Here is a 21,304-nt window from a genome sequence, read left to right on the forward strand (position 1 = left end):
CTGGCCGTGGGTGGGACAGGGGGTCGTGCGGGGGGTGCCGTTGGCTTCTCTCCAGGCGCCCCGCTTGGCTATTAAGGCTGGGGCTGTTCTAGAGGCCCCAGCGGGAGTGCTCCGGGCACGGGTGGCCGTGGGGGGAGAGAGTTGGCTTGGTGCCCACCGGGGCTGGTGCTGTCCTCACCTGGGTCTTGGGGTGCTGGACAGAGGCCAGGGAGGGTGGCTCTGTCTTGGGGTACAAGGGGGCCTGTGGCACACGTGGTGCAGAGGGTGTGGGAACGGCATCTTGGCAGCATGGGGTGACCTGGGCAATGGAGAGATGGGTTTGAGGTCCAATTAGAGGTGGGGTGCTGGGCCTTTGTGGATTCCAGCCCCCAACCCCCACCCCGGGGTGTTTTCAGAATTGGGGGCCTGCTCTGCAGGAGCGCCAGGGCCCAGGTCACTGGCGAGGTGCCCTTTGCAGGGAAGGGGAAGGGGTTCAGCTGGGGGCCCCCCCTCTGCCCAGCGAGCGGGAGAAGCCATTTTCAGTCCAGCCACCGAGTCGGCGGGAGTGTGGGCAGGGGTGTGTGTGTGGGGGGGCTGTGCAGGGGGCTCCAGCTCGGCCCCCTGCTCCCTCTCTGCCTGGCAGAGGCTCCCCAGACTGGCCAGGGGACCTGAGGGGCTTGGCCTCCCAGCCTGGTCTTGGCACGTGGCCTGATTTGGGGGGTTACCCTCCGGTACCTCAGGCCCCAGGAAAGGAGTCAGGATCGGGGACAGAAGGGCCGGAGGAGAAGGAGGAGGGGAAGGCCAGGGAGGTCTGCTGTCCCCAGGCCCGGTCCTGCTTCCTGGAGGCGGCCTCTGGTTCATCCTGTGTGTGGCAGCCTCTTGCTCAACCGAGTGACCCCCTACTGGGGAAGGGGGTGGGCCTGACCCCGGGGAGCTGGGCAGGCAGGCCAGGAGCCGACCTCCTCCCATGCAACCTGACCCCCTCCCCAGTGACCCACGGGCGGGGGGGGGGGGGGGCTGTCCCACCCTGAGCTGGGCGTTTGCTCACTGGGATCCTGGGCTCTGCCTGCCCAAAGCCGAGTGTTTGTCCTGTGGTCGCTGCCCACTGTCCTACCAGCCCGGCCTCCAGACCTGTCCAGCGCCCACAGCACTGTGCACCTCACCAGGTTCCCGGCCTCACTGGACCGGAGACTTGCACTGTTCCCTGGGGTTTCCCAACGCCCCTGCCGCTCCAGAACACGGGCCCTCCCCCCAGGCACCTTCCCTCCAGGCAGCTCCAGGCCTCCCAGCTCTGCCAGGCCTCTCGGCCCCTCCGGGCCTTCTGGGCTGACCCAGTGCTGGGACTGGACAGACCCCTCCCACCCACAGCCTCTGAATGCCGAGTGCCTGGGTCTGGGGTGCCTCCTTGGGCTCTCTGTCCCGGGGACACTCTGGGGGGACAGGGCCCCCATTGCCGTCACAGACGTGTGTACCTGCACACATGTGGTCACGTGGGCGTGCGTGGGGGCTGGCACGGCCGTTTGGCACGGTGCCCCAGGCTAATTGTGGGGTTCGGCTTTGACGGAGGAGGCGGGGCTGGGGTGACCGCCGAGGCGCTGACAGGCTGACGGGGAGATTATAGGCCTTGATGGCTCCTCACTTGCTTTCACCCTCCCCCGTCAGCCCCTCACGCCCACCCCACCTCCTGCACATGGCCCAGAAAGGGGGCTCTGGGGGGCTGGTCCTGGGCCTGCTGCAGCCACCCAGAGTCCCAGGCGGCCCTGGCAGAGGAGGTCCAGCCAGCTGTGGGGGGTGAGCCTGCAGGAAGATAAAGGTGAACACTTAGAGGTGGGGGGGGGGGTTGGTGGGCAGGGAGGCAGACACCGGTGGTCTGTGCTTGTCACTGAGCCGGAATATCCAAGGATGGCCCCGCCTCTCCCAGCTGGGATGCGGGATTAGCTCTCAGCTAGGCACGCAGGAGCCCTTCTGTGGTTGGCCAGCTGTCTGGACGGCTTCTTCCCCATCCGTGGCTGGAGGCCTCTTCTGTGCTGTGGACGGACACCCTGCAGTGTCCGCCCCTGCCCCAGCTGGCCCCGGCCCAAGTCTGGCCCCTTCTAACCTCTCACCCCTCTTCCTGTCCCTCGCCATCTGACAACGGCCAACCCCTGGTGAGTTATCTCAGGAGAATGTCCAAACCTGCCCAAGTGCACCCCTTCCTTTCCGCATATTCTTTTTTTTTTTAATGTATATTTTTATTGATGTCGGAGGAAGGGAAGGGAGAGAGAGAAACATCAATGATGAGAGAGAATCATGGACCGGCTGCCTCCTGCACGCCCCCTACTGGGGATGGAGCCCACAACCCAGGCCTGTGCCCTGCCGGGGAATCCAGCGGTGACCTCCTGGTTCGTAGATGGACACTCCACCAGGGAGCCCTGCTGGCGGCTGGGTGGTTTTTCTGAGCCACCTTGCCACACAGGTAGGCAGTGGTGGAGGCGGGAGGTGGCCCATTGCCTGCAGCTTGGGGTCCCAGTCTGGGTGGCCACGGACAGCTACAGAGGCTGCAGGTGTGTGTGTGTGTGTGTTGGGGGGGGCGTGAGCCCCCTGGCTCTGCCTGAGGACAGGAGCTCCATGCAGTAATCCTGGTGACCAGACATCCTGGTGCCCTGACCGCAGGCCTCGGAGGGGCCAGAGGGCCTGGAGACCCTCCGGGAAGGTACATCAGCGAGGCTTGGGCGGGCGGTGCGTGATGGGGGGGAGCCGGCGCTTCCCCGGCCTCGCTCCCCTTGGCTGTGGGTCTCAGGCTGGACCTTCCCCACCGCCACCACCTGCGGTGACGTTTCGTGCCGGATCCCGAGCCCAGACCGCGGGAGAGGACGGACCAGCCCCCCCCCCCCCCACCCATCCCGCCAGGGTGGGACCCCGGGGCCCAGGGTGCAGGCTGGCGGCCCAGGGTCCCGGCTGGCGGAGGGAGGCCGCCCGAGCCCTGCGGAGGGAGGGAGGGAGGGGGTGACACCCTACACCTGGGAGGGTCCCGGGGGAGGCTCCGGTGGCGCTGACGCAAGGCCCAGCCCGTCGCCAGGGCCCCGCCCGCCGCTCCAGGTGCCGGGAGACCTTGGCCTCCGGTGAGTCAGGGCGCGCGGCCCGGCCTCGGGTCTGGGCCTGGCGGCGGCTGCCGGGCCAAAGGGCGGGTGGGCCGGGCGCGGAGGCCCGAGCCTGGTCTGACCGGGACCGGAGGCCGCGGCCGGTGAGGGCGGGGCGGCTGGTCGGTGCGACCCGGGTGGGCGCTGCGGGGTCGGGCCCTGCGCGCACGTGGCCTGGAGGCTGGCGCGTCGGGTCGCGGTGGGGGGATCGCGCGGTGCCCGAGTGCGCGGCCGGGGGGGGGGGCGCGGGCGCGGGCGCGGCGGCCCTGGGTGGCTCCCGGGGGAGTCCGGTGGCGCCGGGAGCCGGGCGCGCTCTGCCCGGGCCGCTGGGAGGGGCGCCGGCCGGGCCTCCGGGACGCGGGGGGCGGGCGCCGGGCGCTGAGCCTTGACCCGCCCCGCTCGCGCCCCTCCCTGGCGCGGGTTTGGGGAACAGCCCGGCCGAGGTGCGGGGCCGGGTTGTGTCCGCCGATTTGCTGCGCGCGGCCGCTAATCGCAGATTTGCATTCGCGACCCGGTCCCCAGGCCGCCAGCTGCCGGTGAGGCGGGGGCGGGGAGGGGCGGCCCCGCCTGCTCTGGGCCCGGTGGGGGGAGGGGAGGTGCCTGCGGCCACTCGCCTTGGGTGCCCTCTCTGTCACCCCCCCTGCAGGTCCCGGGTGCCCTCCGCAGGGCTGGGACCCCCCCCCCCCCCCCCACACACACACACACAGGCTGGGCTGCCCTACCTGGTGAGCCTTCACCTGTCTGCCCAGGCCCTGCCCACGTCCATCCCCATCTTGGTCTCTGGGTGTGTCTGCCGGACCCTCCTTCGTGGCTACTTTCCATTGTTTTGATTTTTGTTGTTGTTGTTACTCTTCACCCGAGGTAATGTTCCCATTGATTTCAGAGAGAGTGGTTGAGAGGGAAAGACAGAAACAGGATGTGAGAGAGACGCATTGATTGGTTGTCTTGTGCACACGCCCTGACCAGGGCCAGGGGGAAACCTGCAACCGAGGTACCTGCCCTTGACCGGAATCGAACCCGGGGCCCTTCGGTCCACAGGCTGGTGCTCTACCCACTGAGCCACACCGGTGAGGGCTCTGCTGTTTCGATTTTAAGAAATTGCTCCGACTGTGTTTGCGCGAAAATAGTGGAAAGAACCCCTGACTGTCCCCACACCTCAGTGTCCGACTCCAGGTGGGGTGTGCGGAGACCTGGGGCCGGACAGCCCTCGGCGGTCCTGGGCCCCTCCTGTTTCCCTCTGCCGGTTGGATGGGGGCAGCACCACCTATCCCAGGGCCTGGCAGCTGCGGGTTAGGGTTAGAGGCGATGGAACCGGGAGGGAGCCCAGGGGCCGATGGCAAGGGGCTCGAGCTGCTCCCACAGGGTCCGCCGTGCGGAGGAGGGGCCGCGACTCCCTGGGCATCGCTGTCCCTCTGGTGCTCTGGCTGGAGGAGGAGACACGACTGTGTGTGAGGCTTGGGGACCAGCTGCAGGGGCACAGGTGCTTTTGGCCCCTCCTCTGTCACCCCCTCCTGGGTTTGTTGGGCTCAGACCCACCAGTGTCCCCCTGGCCCTCTCCTGTGTTCACCTTGCTCTCAGAGGGCCTGTCGGCGAAGACCGTCCACCGTAGAGGATGAGTGTCCCGGGGCTCTGGGGGATGAGTAGGAGTTTTCCGGGGGGGGGGGGGGGGTCCAGCAAAAGCAGAGACATGGTGACATCATGAGTACGGCCCCCACTGCAGGCCAGCCATGAGGATTCCCACCCGGGGGTTCACTCACCCCGCAGGGCAGCTCACCGAGGTCCATGCCCTTACTCCCCGTGTTACACGTGGGAAGCGGAGGCAGGGTGTCGCTTTGTGAATAGCCCGGGAACCAGGGAGGAAATGACAGAGCCCAGTCAGAGCTCAGGGTTAAGCACCGGACTTCTGAAGGTTGATTCCCAGTCCGGGCACAGGCCTGGGTTGGGGGCGGATCCCCAGTAGGGGGCGTGCAGGAGGCAGCTGGTCAGTGGTTCTCTCTCATCACTGATGTTTCTATCTCTCCCTCTCCCTTCTTCTCTGAAATCAATGAAAATATATTTTTTAAAAAGAAAGACAATGACAGCCGGGGTTTGTCGGGCTCTTCGAGGCCCCTCTGCGCCGGTCGGTGTGCGCTGGGCGGTGAGCGGCCGGCTGTGGCCTCAGGCTCTGGGCACTCAGGGAGCCGCCTTCTCCTGAGGATGATGAGTGGCCCTTTGAGAGCTGGGTTCGCAGGCTGGCTTGTGAGGGTGGGGGGAGGGGGAGACGCGGGGCCGGCAGGGGTGATTGGAGCAGAGGCTCCTCGAGTTCAGAGAGGCCCTGGGACTTGGTGGCGGAGGAAGGAGAGGGTTCCAGTCTGTCGGGAGGAGACATCCAGGCCAGGGGCTGCCTCTGGGAGCATCTGAGACGGAGGCCCAGCCTGGTCAGGTCCCCGTCGGGGTGGCTGTGGGGGTGGGGGTGGGGGCATGGGCCAGTGGAGGGCCGGAGACTTGGGAGCCCGCCATGGTCCGGTGCGGGGGCTGGAGGAGGCGGAGAGCAGGCGGAGGCGCAGGTGTGTGCTGTGCCCCGGGCTGGGTCTCGCTTTCTCATGAGGCGGTTTGACCCCTGAGCCAGTGGCGTGACCTTCGCTCCCTTCACAAAGGCTGCCTTGAGTGGGGCACCTCTCAGCCCCTCTCCTGGGGTCCCTCCTGGGTCCCTCCGTCCAGGTTAAGCTTTTCCCGCTCGGCCAAGGGCTGAGGACACCGAAGGGAAGTGCTGCTGCCCCTGTGCCCGCCTCCTGCCCTCCTGGTTCCCCTTGGGCCACACAGGTCCAGGCCTGGGTCCTGCCCAGAGTGTGGGTGGAGGGTGACCATTTTGGGGAGTGTGCTGCACAGGCTGGTGGAGCAGGGGTGGGGGCCGGGGGTAAGGGGAGTGGGGAAGTGGGGGGCTGACGCCGGTGGAGGAGTTGTGGGGGCACCATACAGGGCTCAGTGGCTGAGCCTGGATGTGGGGGGTTGGGGTAGGCCGGGAGGGATTGAGGAGGGGGAGTCCTTGAGGCTGAGGGGAGCTGAAGGGAATGGGGGGGTGATCATTATTATGCACTCTCTTTAGTCAAGTAATGCATGAATATATTCTTTCTTTTTTTTAACTTCTCACCCAAGGAAATGTTGTTATTGATTGTCAGAGAGAGGAAGGGAGAGAAAGAGGGAGAGAGAAACATTGATGTGAGAGGAACATCGATTGGTTGCCTCCTGTATGGGCCCCAACTGGGAATCGAACCCGCAACCTTTTGGTGCAAGGGACAGCGCTGCAACAAACCGAGACACCCGGCCAGGGCGGAATGAATCCAGTATAAGTTTTTCACAAATGCAGTTGCTTTGCTGTCCAGCCCCGCCTGCCTGCCCCCAGGCCTCACTGTTTTCAGTTTGGAGGAAGCTTCTAGACCAGCTCAGCGAGGAGACCCTTGTGTGCCCACACACACCCTGGAGACACCCAGAGTCCCAGCCACAGCCACCGGGGCTCCACGGGGTCGCACGGACCGCCCGCCTGCGTGGGTCCTGTGGCTGCTCAGGGCTCTGGTGGGAGGCTGGGCGGTGGCCAGATTCTCGCTCTAATGAACCATCTGAGAAGTCGCCCTGGCCGGGCCCGCCCGCGGGCGCACGTGGGCACCTCCCCAGCAGCGGATACTGTAGCCAGCCGCGCCGAGGGCTACAGTGTAACAAGTCTCCTGGGGCTTTTTCTGAATGAACCTCAGTCCTTACAAACCCCGAGAGGAGCTCAGGGCGACGTCTCCCTTTCACAGGTGGGGAGTGAGGCCCAGAGAAGCTAAGTGATCTGCCCAAGGCCGCACAGCTCCTGAGTAGCATCGCAGGGTCATGGGTGTGCACATTTCTTCAAAGCAATTTTTATTTTATTACTTAAACCTGTTCCTTTAAACCTATTTTACCCACCCGAGGATATTGCCCGTTGGTTTTTGTTTGCTTGTTTGTGTTTTTTTCAGAGAGAGGAAGGGAGGGAGAAACGTTGGTTGCCTCCCAGGCACACCCCACGGGGAGTCGAACCTGCCGCCTTTCGGTGTACGGGGCGATGCTCCAACCGGCTGAGCCGCCCAGAGACTCGTAAGGATGAGACGTGGTTCCTCCCCTTTTCGTCTTTTTCCTTTTTTTGAGCAGAGGAGAGAGTATCAGGCTGGTCTTGTGGAAGGACCAAGTGTGTGCCCCCCAATGGGGTGCTGGGCTAGGGGCATGGAGGGGGTGAAGGAGGTCTGGGGTCTCCTGCTCAGGATGGCAGAGGCCACCAATGGGGTCCCCTGGACTGCTCCCCACCCCCAGACATGGAGCAGAGGAGACAGGTGGAGGAGGCCAGCCTGTGGTGAGACCACCGTCTCTCTCTCTCCTTTGCTTCCTAGCGAATCTTGATGCCAGCCGGGAGCAGTGACTGAGCTGGACCACTGGAGCCTGGGTGAGTGGGGCCTGGCCCCCGTGGGAAGGCATGGGGGTACCTCCTCGCAGCGGGGCCGGAGGGTCCCTCCCAGGCTGTGTGAGGCCTGGTCCTGCCGGGACCTGTGTGTACATGTCTGCTCACGTGTCTTGCCCTTGGAGACCACTGCCAGGTCCTGGCTCCTGAGTCAGGTTTTGCTTGGTGTGTTGGGGGGGGCGGGGGGGCGGGGGGGCGGGCAGGGAGACTGGCGGTGTTTGGGCTGGTGGGAAGGGGCGCTGTCCAGACCCTTCCCGGGCCCATGGCAAAGGCTGGAGTGTGTGTGACTTCTTGGAAGTGCACCTCCGGCCTCCGGCCAGGAAAGCCGCCTGGTGCCCCGAGGAAATCCCCGCGGCCAGCTTCCCGGTAGGCAGGGCCAGCGGGGGTCTGGGCCACCTTCAAAACAGGAAGCGCCCGTTCCAGGAACTCCCGAGGCAGGAAGACCGCTGGCCGTGCCTGGCACTTCCCGCACTGGCCTGCCTTGAGCCCAGCCGGCCTCTGGTCAGGTGGGTCGGTCACCCTTTGCTCCTGGGCCTGACCAGGCCGGTCACCTGAGGCTTTGTTTGCTCAGGAAGTGCAGGGGAGCTGCTGCCTGTGGAGGGTGACCCAGTCCCTCCTGCCAGCCTGACCGGCAGGGCTCAGCCTGGGCTCAGCACGGGGGGGTTCGAGCCTCACTCTGCCCTCCTGCCTGAAACCCAGAAGGGTCCTGGGGCAGGGAGCCCGGTTTGGCCCTGGCCGGCTCTCCCAGGGCCGGCGGGGCAGTGGCTGGGTGTCTGCGCCAGGTCCTGGACCACACAGGAGGGACTCACTGAGCATTAGGTTGGCCGGCCCTGGGGCCTGGGCTAGAGGACCAGGCTGGGCTCTCCCCCTGGGGGCCCAAGGGGACTCGGTCAAGTGGACATTAACCACGGAAAGCCCACAGCATTCTTTTCCTGCACCGGGACCACAGGTGGGAGCTGGCAGGGTTGAGGGAGGGTTCAGGGTCAGAACTGAGAGGTGTTTCAGAAGGGGGAGTTCCCCCAGCATTTCCCCACTCGGTTGGCTCTGGGTTCAAATCCCGGCCGGGCACTTCAGACGGGCAGGGGGCCTGGGCACGGGTCCATGGGACTGGACTGCTGGAGTGCCTGGGTTCCCGCAGCTCCGGCTCCGCCCCACCCCCGCCCCGCCCCCGCCCCACCGCCCGAGTTCCCTCCCAGCCGGGTAACATTCCATTCATTCCCGGCTCAGCCAGCAGCCAAGCAGGCAGCTTAGCCGCAGCCTCTGGGGCTCTGGCTGGCTCTCGGCTCTGCTCTTTCGGCTCTGCTCTCTCGGGTGAGTGGGGCCGGGCAGGGAGGGCCAGCCCAGTCCTGAGGCTGAGGGGCCGGGTCAGGCCGGGCAGGGAGGGCCAGCCCAGTGCTGAGGCTGAGGGGCCGGGTCAGGCCGGCCAGGGAGGGCCAGCCCAGTGCTGAGGCTGAGGGGCCGGGTCAGGCCGGCCAGGGAGGGCCAGCCCAGTCCTGAGGCTGAGGGGCCGGGTCAGCCACTCGGTGCACAGCGTGGACTTTGGACGCAGGGGGCCGGGGGAAAGGGGCCGGGGGAGGGGCCCGAGGGAGGGGGCCGGGGGCGGTGAGCTGCCATTCAGGCCCTTTCCTTACCCGGAGGACACACAGGAGTGACTGCTGGCTGGTGCCCGGGACTTAAGGCCTCTCCTGGGGCGCCCAGACACCCGCATCTGGGGGTCTCCCCAACTGTGCCGTCAGCCCCTCTGGACAGGCAGCCGAGCCTAGAGAGCAGTCTGTGTGGGGGGGTCCTGCCACACAGTCCGCAGGGGCTTGTGGAATCTTCCTGACTCTGACCAAGCCCCCTCTCCTCCCCCGGCTCCTCCTCTCACGGCCTCCGTGACCTCTTCCTGCCCAGCCTCCTGCCCCCAGGCAGCCAAGGGCTCCTTCCCAGGGCCCTGCTGGGTCCCCTCCCTCCTGGACACCCTAGCCTGGGTACCTCTCCTCTTCCCCTGGCTGGGCAAGAACTGGGCTCCCCAGGGCACAGTGCGGGGGGGATCCTGGGCAGAGGCAGGAGCTGCCGGTGGAGGGGGCTTCCTAGCGGCCCAAGCAACGAAGGCGCTGCCTGGACGTGAGCCCCACAGGGTCCACGGGAAAAGCCAGCCCATCCCCGTAAGCACAGCTTTGCCCAGGGCCCCTGCCCCAGAGAGCCCTCTCCCCTACTGCTTTTCCGGACCCGGTGGGCATAGGCCCGCGGACGGGGCGACTGAGGGGACTAGAAAAGCAGGTGTTTCTTGAGGAATAAGAGTATCTAGGGAGGCGATTGTTGGCTGAGGTGGCTGCAAAGGGTGTGCCAGCTACTCTGGAGGTGAGGGAGCCTGGGAGACGGGGCCTGGGTCCCTCGACCGTCCCCCGGGGCCGGGCCCCACTCAGGCACTTGGCATGGGCAGGGCTGCGTAGGCGTCACGTCCGGTACAGGTGCCATCGGGGAAGGTTGTAGCCAGTCCAGGGATGGGCTCATGCCCGCACCAGGAAAGGGTTGCCTGTGGGGTGGCAGTGGGAGCTGGTGGGGGTTCTGACCAGGATGGAGGGTGGTCCGAGGGTGAGGGGGCACGGGCTACCTCCAGGTGGCCAAGGCCTGAGGCCGGATGGCTCTGCCTGACTTGGGAGAGAACCGTGTGTGTTCTTCCTCAAGGACCACTGTGGGGCCTTGGACCCGTCCTCTGATTGGGGACCTTGAGCCCAGCCTCGCGCCCGTGGACGCCTGTGTGGACCTGCATACGTGCAGGGCCGTGCGCTCAGATGGACACCTGCACGCAGACACGGCCCGCCCCGGCCCTGGAGAGGTGCCCCCACCTCGGACTCCGGGGTCTCCCAGCTCAGATTCGGGCAGCGCCCAGTGGACCCTCTGCTGGTTCAAGGGAGGGGGGCGGGCTGGAGGGGGCAGGGAGGCAGGGCCAGGCTGCACTGGCGGCTCTGGGGGCCCAGAAGCAGCGAGAGCCCAGCTCCCTGCAGGGGCAGCTTTGGCTTCCTGTGCTTCCTGTCAGGTGGCACCGTGTGCCAGGCAGGTATGTGGGTCACCTGGTGGCTCTTTCTTTTAGGTTTTTAATGGTTTTAGCCCTGGCCAGGTGGCTATCTGGCTGGAGCGTTTTCCCATGGACCAGAGGGTTGTGGGTTCGATTCCTGGTCAGAGCACATACCTGGGTTGTGGGTTTCATCCCCAGACGATGTTTCTCTCTCTCCCCCTGCCCCCCTTCCTCTTTCTCGAAAAATCAATCAATCAAAACATATCCTCGGGTGAGGATTTAAAAAAAGAAGTTGTTATTGTTTTGGTGGGGTTTTTTTTGGAGAGAGAGAGAAAGGGAGAGATAGAAACATCTATGAGAGAGAAACATTATCAATCGGCTGCCTCCTGCATGCATCCTACTGGAGACCAAATCGTAACCCAGAAATTGAACTGTGACCTCCTGGTTCATAGGTCGACGCTTAACCACTGAGCGTTGGCCGGGCTGGTCCACCTGTTCGCATGTCGGGGGCTGTTGGTCAGCCTGGCCCTCGGATAGGCCTGCCCGTGGGCTCTGGGAGGCTCGGAGGAGGTGCTCTGTGCCTCGGAGGTGGGCCTGCAGGTGCTTTGAGGCCAGGAGGTGGAGGGCAGGGTGCAGTCCTGGGGCGGCCACACCCAGGCCTGCCCCCTGCAGCTGAGGTGGCCAGGCCCTGGTCATAGGTTAGACTGCCGGGTGCACAGCTCGTGAAGGGCTGGGCGGAGATTTCCTTGGAGATGAGAGTGGGTGTGTCTGTCTGCCACCCGGAAGGTGGGGAAGGGCTGGACACTCAGGACACATGGGCAGCCATGCCCCCTCCTGCCCGCCCCCCCCTACCCACCCCGGCTGTGTACTGGTATTCGGTCAGGGTCCAGCATGGAGGGGGGCTGGGTTGACCTTTGAAGGAGGACTTCCTACGTGTGGACAGATCCTCCCGGGAGGCCCCCTCCTGCACGCCCCCTACTGGGGCTCAAGCCCATAACCCGGGCATGTGCCCCATCTGGGAACCGAACCATGACCTCCCGGGTACCCTCGGGGGCCGCCCTGACTCTCCTCTCTTCTCACAGGGGCCCCGGGGCGATGGCTCTGCAGCTCTGGGCCCTGACCCTCCTGGGCCTGCTGGGCACGGGCTCGGGGCTGCGGCCCCGGAAGCTGGACTCCTTCCAAAGCAAGACGGAGCTGAACCACCTGGTGGTGGATGAGGCGTCGGGCGTGGTGTACGTCGGGGCGGTGAACGCGCTCTACCAGCTGAGCGCCGACCTGCAGCTGGAGCAGAAGGTGGACACGGGCCCGGCCCTGGACAACAAGAAGTGCACGCCGCCCATCGAGATCAGCCAGTGCCACGAGGCCGTGCCCACCGACAACGTCAACCAGCTGCTGCTGCTGGACCCGCCGGGCCGGCGCCTGGTGGAGTGCGGCAGCCTCTTCAAGGGCATCTGCGCCCTGCGCGCCCTCAGCAACATCTCCACGCGCCTCTTCTACGAGGACAGCAGCGGCGAGCGGTCCTTCGTGGCCAGCAACGACGAGAGCGTGGCCACCGTGGGGCTGGTGAGCGCCACCGACCCGGGCGGCGAGCAGCGCATGCTGTTCGTGGGCAAAGGCAACGGCCCGTACGACAACGGCGTCATCGTGAGCACCCGGCTGCTGGACCGCGTGGCGGGCAGGGAGGCCTTCGAGGCCTACACGGACCACGCCACCTACAAGGCCGGCTACCTGTCCACCAACACGCAGGAGTTCGTGGCGGCCTTCGAGGACAGCCTCTACGTCTTCTTCGTCTTCAACCAGCAGGACAAGCACCCGCTGCGCAGCCGCACGCTGCTGGCCCGCATGTGCAAGCAGGACCCCTACTACTACTCCTACCTGGAGATGGAGCTGCAGTGCCTGGACCCCGGGGACCCGCCCACCCCCTTCAGCACCTGCCTGGCCGCCTCCGCCGCCACCTCGGGCGCCGGCAAGGTGCTCTACACCGTCTTCACCAGAGAGGACCGGGCAGGCGGGGGGCCCCGGGCCGGCCTCTGCCTGTTCCCGCTGGACGAGATCCACGAGAAGATAAAGGAGATCCGCAACGCCTGCTACATGGGCGACCCGCAGAGCAGCCCGGACGACTTCTACAAGCCCTTCCACGGCGAGATCCAGTGTGGCGGCCAGGGCCTGGTACGGACGTGGCCTCCGCAGGGTGCCCCCCGGGCTCGAGCCCCAGGCGTCCACGTGGGCCTGTGCGCTGCTGCCATGTGCTGGCTGGCGTGTCCAAGCCCTCCCCTGCTTGGGAGGGGGCCGTGAGAGTGCACACGCGTGTGCTGTCTCTGCAGCCGGCGGCAGGTGTGCCCGCACAGGTGTGGTGGCACCGTCAGGGCCAGGCCCGTGCACCATCCAGCAGTGAGCATGCAGTTGGGGTCCCTGCCTGCACAGTCCTTGTTCTCGGGACGTGTGTGGGGCCACCAAGTGCTGGGGGCCCCTGTGGGGAGAGGCCTCCTCAGGTCGGGTGTGTCTGGACCCACCATTGACGCCGTCGTCCGCAGGGTGCCGGCGAGAGCTTCCTGTGTGGCTCGGAGCACCTGCCCTACCCCCTGGGCAGCCGCAAGGGACTCGTCGCCACGGCCGTGCTGCAGCGCGGAGGCCTGAACCTGACGGCCGTGACCGTGGCCACCGAGAACGGCCACACCATTGCCTTCCTGGGCACCTCCGACGGCCAGGTCCTCAAGGTGAAGCCTGGGGCAGGGGCAGGGGCAGGGGCAGGCGGGGCTGGAGGGCCGTCTCCGAGGGAACAGCACCCTCACGCACCTGCCTGCTGCCGCAGGCGTACCTGGCCCCCGACGGCAGCTCCGTGGAGTACGGCTCCATCCTGGTGGAGATCAACAAGAGGGTCAAGCAGGACCTGGTGCTGTCCGCTGACCAGGCCAGTTTGTACGCCATGACCCAGGACAAGGTAGGCCTGCGGAGGCCCCGGGAGGGCCTGGTGGCCGGAGCGCTGTCCCAGGCCTGGAGGGTGCAGGCGAGGACCGGAGGGGCCGCCCTCTCCTCGGGCTCCTGGCAGAGTCCTGCCCCTGTCTCCAGCGCCTTCCCTGTCTGCCGCTCCGCTCCCACATGTCCTGTCTCTGGTCCTGTCGCGGACCCTTCCTGGAGGGAGGGATGGGACTGCTCTGAGGGGCTTCCCCCGGGGTGGACGGGCATGAAGGGGCCTGTGCAGCTCCGTGAGCTTGGGCAGCGAGGGGACAGCATAGGCCCTGCCTTATCAGGGGGCTGGGGTAGGAGCCCCTCCAGCCGGCCTCTGGAGCCCTGGGGCATCCAAGGGCCTCTCCCAGGGGGTGGGGTCAAGGGGCCTGGGCCGGCACCGGGGAGGCAGGACCCTGGACCCATGGTTTCCTGGGACCATGCACCGTGGGTCCTGGGCGGGTGCAGCCACAGGGCCAGGGCCTCACAGAGCCCGTGTACCTCTCCGCTGCCTGGAGCCCATGTTGGGCAGCCTTGAGTTGGCATCTGAGACTTTTTTTTCTTAAATATATATTTTGTTGATTTTTTACAGAGAGGAAGGGAGAGGGATAGAGAGTTAGAAATATCGATGAGAGAGAAACATCGATCAGCTGCCTCCTGCACACCCCCCACTGGGGATGTGCCCACAACCAAGGTACATGCCCTTGGCCGGAACCGAACCCGGGACCCTTTAGTCCGCAGGCCGATGCTCTATTCACTGAGCCAAACTGTCCAGGGCTAAATATTTTTATTGATTTCAGAGAGGAAGGGAGAGGGAGAGAGAGAGAGAGAAACATCAAAGATGAGAATCACTGATCGGCTGCCTCCTGCACACCCCCTACTGGGGGTGGAGCTCGCAATCCGGGCATATGCCCTGACTGGGAATCGAACCGTGACCTCCTGGTTCATAGGTCAATGGTTCACAGGCCAGCCAGGTGGCATCTGAGTCGTCTTAAGGCTCAGAGATACAGGTGGGATCCAGCTAGCAGCCCCAGGAAACTCGGGCCCGAGGGGGTCCTGGTGGCCGCCCCCTGCTCACCGCCCGCTGCCCCCAGGCGTTCCGGCTTCCTGTGCAGGAGTGCTCGAGCTCCCTCAGCTGCATACAGTGTCTCGGCTCCCGGGACCCCTACTGCGGCTGGTGCATCGTCAAGGGGCGGTGAGTCCCTGGGGTCGGGATCTCGGCTCACCCTGGAGCCCGGGGGCGGCAGTCCCACCCGGGGGCTGACAAGTGCCAGGGCTGAGGCTGCTCCGTCCCTGCAGATGCAGCCGGAGGGCTGAGTGCCCACGGGCCGAGGAGAGCGGACACTGGCTGTGGAGCCGCGGGGAGTCCTGTGTGACCATCACGGGGGCCCAGCCCCAGAACATGAGCCGGCGGGCCCAGGGGGAGGTGCGTGGCCGGCGGGGGCACCAGGGCAGGAGATCTCACAGCACCTCCATCCCGCCTGGGCCTTGGGGCTGAGTCTGAGGCGGGCAGCCCCGGCCCCTGTGGTCTGGTGGCTCCTGTGTCCCAGGCGGTGGGGTTGGCGAGTCAGGTTCCTGTGTCTTCTGTGCACGTGCAGGGGAGTGAATCTCAGGGCAGGTGCTTTGGGGTGGGGGTCTCCTCACTGAGTCCAGCCCTGGGCCCCCGCCCTCCAGGCTGGTTCTCCCACCCCCAAGGCTGGTCCTCCCAACCCCAAGGCTGGTCCCCCACTCCCAAGGCTGGTCCCCCCGCCCCCAAGGCTGGGCAGAGGGGTCCATGTGAGCTGCGTGGCCTCCCCCAGGTGCAGCTGACCGTCAGCCCGCTCCCGGCCCTGGGCGAGGACAAGCTGCTGTGCCTCTTCGGGGACTCTCCGGCACACCCTGCCCGCGTGGAGGGGGACGCCGTGGTGTGCAACTCCCCGAGCAACATCCCCAGCACGCCGTCCGGCCAGGGTGAGGCCCAAACTCCAGGCCCGGGCCTTCTCCCTCCCTCCCTCCCTCTACACAGTGGGGTCCTTCCTGTGACCGGGTCCCAGGGGTGTGGGCTGAGGTGGAGGAGGGGCAGGTGGCCCCTGCCAGGGTGCGGCAGGGCAGAGGCTGGGGCGGTTGGGGTTCTGGGCGCCAGAGCCTTGCCGGCTGCGCTCCGTGCCGTGAGCGAGGGAGCTCCTGGGCCCTTCCAGGCACTTCTGTCCCTTCTCCGCGCCACCTGGTGCCAGGCCCTGGGCGCTGGCATCTGTGCAGAACCCCTCCCCCACCCCGTGCAGCTTGACGCGGGTGGGGCTGTCCCCAGGGGCCGGGCTGTGAAAGTGGGCCAGGGCAGGAGCCAAGCCTTTGTGCCCTGAGCATTCAGGCCAGTGGAGGGCAGCTGCCTGGCTCGGTGGGACCACACGGTGACGTGCAGGGGCCTGGCAGGCGCTCTGCCCCAGACGCCCAGGAACCCTCAGGGACGGGGCCTGGCAGGCGCTCTGCCCCAGACGCCCAGGAACCCTCAGGGACGGGGGCTGGCTGCACGGAGCCCTGGGAGCCGACACTCGAGCCGAGATCTGAGGGCGGCGCCGGGCGCGCGGAGGCTGAGTGCACCAGGGGACGCCCTGCCAGGCCCCCCACGCCAGGGCTCCCACACGGGCTGTCTGTGCTCGGTGGCCCGTTGGGAGCTGTGATGGCGCAAGAACTCGGCCGGCAAGGCCCGGTCCAGGCGATCCTGTCCCCCACCTCTGCCCCGTGCTCTGCGGCCCCGCCTGACGCCATCCCCGTCTGCCATCTGCAGACCATGTGGCCGTGGAGATCCAGCTCAGGTTCACGCACAGCGATGTCTTCCTCACCTCCCACCAGTACCCCTTCTACGACTGCAGCGAGGCCATGAAACTGGAGAAGAATCTGCCGTGAGTGTCACCCCGCCCTCCCCCAGCTCCTCCAGCCCCGCCCCTGGCTCCACCCCCTCCCCCTGCTGCGGTGCCCACACCCTCGCCAACCTCTCTCCCAGGTGCATCTCCTGTGCCAGCAACCGCTGGACCTGCCAGTGGGACATGCGCTACCATGAGTGTCGGGAGGCCTCGCCCAACCCTGGGGACGGCGTTGTGCCCGCTCACATGGTGAGGGCCGTGGGCCCTGGGGGGGTGGCTGCTCGTCCCAGGCCGCACACGTGGCCTGACTGGCCGTACTCTGCAGGAGGACAGCTGCCCCCAGTTCCTGAGCCCCAGCCCGCTGGTCATCCCCATGAGCTACGAGACAGATGTGACCTTCCAGGGCGAGAACCTGGACACAGTGAAGGTGGGCTTGTGAGGCACTGCCCTGGGGAGCGGGCTGACCAGGCAGAGAGGCCTGTGCCCAGCGGCCCTGGTGGCTGGCGTGTCCGTGGGGCCGGCTCAGAGCCGCCCTGCTGATGGGAAGGGGCACCGGGCACCCGCCTGCCTCCTCTCCTGCAGGCCTCTGGCTCAGGGCCCCCACAGGGGGTAGCTGCTCAGCGAACAGTGCGGGGACAGAAGGAGGCAGGCGGGTCTGTCGAGGGGCTGGGCAGGGGCTGCCACCTAGTGAGGGAGCAGAGCGATTTGCTCAGGCTTGGGCCGGGGCGGGGGGCGGGGGTCCAGGAGTGGCCGAGTGGTCGGCTGGAACGGGAGGACCTCTGCTGGCCAGAAGGCGTGGGACTCGGACAGAGCCCCGTCCCCGGGAGCGTGGGTTGGGCGGGGAGGCGGGGAGGGCTGGTGGGTGCAGGGTCCTGACCGAGGGCCTTGCAGGTCTCCTCCCTGCACGTGGGCAGTGACCTCCCCAAGTTCGAGGTGACAGTGAACACGCGGGAGCCAGGAACCTTCCACTTTCGGACCCCGAAGGTACAGCCCCCAGGGCGGGCCAGGCCAGCGGGGGCCTCGCTGCCTCCGGGGGGAGGAGGCAGGGTTGTGGGCCAGGCGGCGTGCTCACCTGTGTCTCTCAGACCCCAGCCCCTCCACTGCTGCCCCTCTGCTTGAGGGGACCCCATGGGCCTTGGTGGGCACAGTGGTCGCCGTCTAGGGCTGGGGGGGGTCAGAGTGCAGTGTGTCCCTGCGTGTTCCTCCAGCTGTCCCACGACGAGAGCGAAACGCTGCCCCTGCACCTGTACGTCAAGTCCTACGGCAAATACATTGACAGCAAGCTCCAAGGTTTGGCGGGGCCTGAGGTCTGGTGGGCGGGGCCTGGGGTCTGGTGGGCGGGGCCTGGGGTCTGGTGGGCGGGGCCTGGGGTCTGGTGGGCGGCTGGGCTGGGGCCCGAGGACAAGGGGTGGGGTGGGGCCGGGCAGGCCTGTGGGCTGGGTGGGGAGGTGGGCCTGGCGGGGCAGGGACGGGGCGGGTGGCCCTGCTGATAGCTGGCTGCTCCCTCCGCAGTGACCCTCTATAACTGCTCCTTCGGCCGCAGCGACTGCAGCCTGTGCCTGGCCGCCGACCCCGCCTACAAGTGCGTGTGGTGCGGCGGGCAGGGCAGGTGCGTGTACGAGGCGCTCTGCAGCAACGCCACCTCCGAGTGCCCGCCGCCCGTCATCACCGAGGTGGGTCCCCCGGGGCCGGGGCTACCGGCGGGAGGGGAGGGACCCCACCTGAGCCCAGCCTGCCCAAGCTGCTGAGTCGCCGGCTCTGCTGATTTCAGATCCAGCCGGAGACCGGCCCCCTGGGCGGCGGCATTCGAGTCACGATCCTCGGGTCGAATTTGGGGGTCAGGGCGGACGACGTCAAGAGCGTCACCGTGGCCGGCAAGAACTGCGCCTTTGAGCCGGAACGGTATTCCGTGTCCACCAGGTGAGTGGACAGCCGGTGGCCTGGCTCCATGGGCCAGGTCAGTCCCCACCGGGGGGGCCGGGGCAGATGAGGAAGAGGGACATGGGCTGTGGGTGCCCAGGACTCCCCACCTGACGTGCTAGTCAGGAAGGGTCTGGGGTGAGCCTTGAGAGTGACCCCACCCTGCCTGTTGGCCCCCAGGATCGTGTGTGCCATTGAGGCCACGGAGGCGCCCTTCACGGGGGGCGTGGAGGTGGACATCAATGGGAAGCATGGCCGCTCTCCACCCCACGTCCAGTTCACCTACCAGGTGAGTGCCTGGCTCTCCTGCCCAGGTCAGGACGGACCGGGCGGGTCTGGCCACTGCTGCTGACTCCTGGATGGTTGGGGGCTGCGCCCCTTCAACGACAGTCAGGATGGAGGGGTGGGGAGGACTGCCGCTCAGCCCTGACCTGAACACACCCACCTCTCTCCTAGGAGCCCCAACCCCTCAGCGTGGAGCCAAGGGAGGGGCCGCAGGCAGGCGGCACCACGCTGACCATCAACGGCACCAACCTGGACACGGGCTCTAAGGAAGACGTGCGCGTGACCATTGGTGGCGTCCCTTGCAATGTGTGGGTGTCGCCTTCGGGGCCCCCGAGCTCTGGTCCGCCCTGGCCCTTGGGACCCTGCATGTGTCCTGGAGGGAGCGGTGCCGTGGGCCTGACCCCTGGGCCCTTGCCCCCTAGCCCCCTGGCCCCCTTGCCCAGGGCTGGAGTTGGTCTCGGGGTGGGGTTGACACTAACAACGTTCACCTCCAGGACGCAGTTTGGGGCGCAGCTCCAGTGTGTCACGGGCCCCCAGGCAGCCCCGGGGCAGCTGTCCTTGGAGATCTACTACGGGGGCTCCCTGGTGCCCAGCTCCGGAATCACCTTCACCTACCGCGAGAACCCCGTGCTGCGGGCCTTTGAGCCCCTGCGAAGCTTTGCCAGGTGTGGCCTCTGCCCTGCCCACCGCTCTCCAGGGCTCCCCATGCCACCCCCACCCCCAGCTACTTTCCCAGTCCCCTACGCCCACTGCCTGGTGAGGATGTGGGAGGGCTGGTCCGGGTGGCAGGAGGAGGGTTCCGTAAAAACCCCACTGCACCCCTAGATCCACTCCCTCCTAGAAAGCCTGACAGGCGGGCCCCAGAGCCCCCTAGCCCAGAGACACTCAAGGATGGCGGGACTCACAGTCACAGTGCTCTGAGCACACCCCAATATACAGTAGGCACAGGCTCACGGGGACCCGTGTGTGCCCCCAAAACCAGTTTGGGGCCGGGGATTTCAACCCCACCTTCCTTAAGCCCACCACATGGCCGGCATGGGGGTGGGGGTCCGGCTTCACAGGGCGCCTGCTCTGGAGCTGGCTGGGTGCCTCCCTTGCCCAGCTGTGCCCACTCAGGCACCCCCCACCCCCAGTGGCGGCCGCAGCATCAACGTGACGGGGCAGGGCTTCGGCCTGATCCAGAACTTCTCCATGGTGGTCATCGCGGAGCCTCTGCAGCCCTGGCGGCGCCGGCGGGAGGCCGGACCCCTGCCGCCCCACACGGTCAGTCCTGCTGCCGCCGGGGCTCAGGGCCCCCGCTGGACCCGGGACCGGCTGGGGAGGGAGGGGCCTGTGCCCCGTGTCCTGACAGACAGCCCTTGACCTGCAGATCGTGGGCACAGAGTACACGCGCTACAACGACTCCAGGGTCGTGTTCCTGTCCCCGGCCGTGCCCGAGGACCCCGAGGCCTACAACCTCACGGCGCTCATTCAGATGGACGGGCACCGTGTCCTGCTCAGGACCGAGGCTGGGGCCTTCGAGTACGTGTCCGATCCCACCTTCAAGAACTTCTCTGGGGGCGTCAAGAAGCAGGTCAACAAGCTCATCCACGCCCAGGTGAGGACGGCGCAGGCCGGGGTCCGGGGCTCGACCAGGTGCGGGTCGGCCGGCGGCTCAGGGTCTGGGCTGAGCTGGTCCAAGTGCCCCTGAGTCCCTCCTGGTTATGGTGACCCCGCCCCCCACCCCCAGGGCACCAACCTGAACAAGGCGATGACGCTGCATGAGGCCGAGGCCTTTGTGGGGGCGGAGCGCTGCGTCATGAAGACGCTGACCGAGACCGACCTGTACTGCGAGCCCCCGGAGGTGCAGCCGCCCCCTAAGCGGCGGCAGAAGCGAGACACGACACTCAATCTGCCCGAGTTCATTGTACGTGTGGGCAGGGCAGGCGGGTGGGGTGCCAGGCTGTGCCATGGGGTTCTGGGCACTGGCTCAGCCACGCTTGTCCGCGCTGAGCCCTCCCCTCCACGCAGGTGAAGTTCGGCTCCCGGGAGTGGGTGCTGGGCCGCGTAGAGTATGACAGTCGTGTGAGCGAGGTGCCGCTCAGCGTCATCCTGCCGCTGGTCATGGTGCCCATGGTCATCATCATCGCCCTGTCTGTCTACTGCTACTGGTGAGCCCCGCCCGCGGCCTCGGCCCCGCCCACGGCCCTGGCCCCGCCCACGGCCCTGGCCCCGCCCTCCCACAACCCGGGCCCCGCCCACGGCCCTGGGCCCGCCCTCCTACCGCTCTGGCCACACCCACTGCCCGGCGAGGCGGGCCAGGCCGGGTCCCAGCAGCCTCCCTTGCGCAGGAGGAAGAGCCAGCAGGCGGAGCGCGAGTACGAGAAGATCCGCTCGCAGCTGGAGGGCCTGGAGGAGAGCGTGCGCGACCGCTGCAAGAAGGAGTTCACGGGTGCGGCGCGGGGGGGGGGGGCGGGGCGGGGCGGGGGCGCCCTCGCGGGGCCGGGCGAGGGGTCACCGGCGCTGTCCCCCCAGACCTGATGATCGAGATGGAGGACCAGACAAACGACGTGCACGAGGCCGGCATCCCGGTGCTGGACTACAAGACCTACACGGACCGCGTCTTCTTCCTGCCGTCCAAGGACGGCGACAAGGACGTGATGATCACGGGCAAGCTGGACATCCCCGAGTCGCGGCGGCCCGTGGTGGAGCAGGCGCTGTACCAGTTCTCCAACCTGCTCAACAGCAAGTCCTTCCTCATCAACGTGAGCGGCGGGGCGGCCGT

General features: G+C 67.0%; 1 protein-coding gene across 6 annotated transcripts in view; it reads left to right on the top strand.

The window, feature by feature from the left end:
• The window catches only part of PLXNB2 (plexin B2), a 30,705-nt gene that overhangs the window by 4,187 nt on the left and 5,214 nt on the right, over positions 1-21,304 (top strand). For 3 of the 6 annotated variants that reach the window (XR_004968007.1, XM_036311292.1, XM_036311295.1), the window contains exons 2-24: positions 7,481-7,533; positions 11,632-12,718; positions 13,084-13,266; positions 13,362-13,490; positions 14,590-14,690; positions 14,795-14,921; positions 15,295-15,445; positions 16,260-16,374; positions 16,476-16,584; positions 16,661-16,762; positions 17,227-17,319; positions 17,544-17,625; positions 17,848-18,008; positions 18,107-18,255; positions 18,436-18,544; positions 18,712-18,848; positions 19,035-19,205; positions 19,602-19,803; positions 19,910-20,137; positions 20,270-20,446; positions 20,551-20,690; positions 20,871-20,971; positions 21,055-21,284. Coding sequence is in view for 5 of the 6 variants with exons in the window: in XM_036311292.1 (XP_036167185.1) it covers positions 11,645-12,718; positions 13,084-13,266; positions 13,362-13,490; positions 14,590-14,690; positions 14,795-14,921; positions 15,295-15,445; positions 16,260-16,374; positions 16,476-16,584; positions 16,661-16,762; positions 17,227-17,319; positions 17,544-17,625; positions 17,848-18,008; positions 18,107-18,255; positions 18,436-18,544; positions 18,712-18,848; positions 19,035-19,205; positions 19,602-19,803; positions 19,910-20,137; positions 20,270-20,446; positions 20,551-20,690; positions 20,871-20,971; positions 21,055-21,284 (4,071 nt within the window). In the remaining variant the exon portion in view is untranslated. Of the gene's footprint in view, positions 1-3,118; positions 3,203-7,480; positions 7,534-11,631; positions 12,719-13,083; positions 13,267-13,361; positions 13,491-14,589; positions 14,691-14,794; positions 14,922-15,294; positions 15,446-16,259; positions 16,375-16,475; positions 16,585-16,660; positions 16,763-17,226; positions 17,320-17,543; positions 17,626-17,847; positions 18,009-18,106; positions 18,256-18,435; positions 18,545-18,711; positions 18,849-19,034; positions 19,206-19,601; positions 19,804-19,909; positions 20,138-20,269; positions 20,447-20,550; positions 20,691-20,870; positions 20,972-21,054; positions 21,285-21,304 lie in introns of those variants that run through there. The other 3 variants (XM_036311293.1, XM_036311296.1, XM_036311294.1) reach the window with 3 other exon arrangements.

The sequence above is a fragment of the Myotis myotis genome, unplaced genomic scaffold (assembly GCF_014108235.1).
Source record: "Myotis myotis isolate mMyoMyo1 unplaced genomic scaffold, mMyoMyo1.p scaffold_m19_p_54, whole genome shotgun sequence".
In the NCBI taxonomy this organism is placed as follows: Eukaryota; Metazoa; Chordata; class Mammalia; order Chiroptera; family Vespertilionidae; genus Myotis; species Myotis myotis.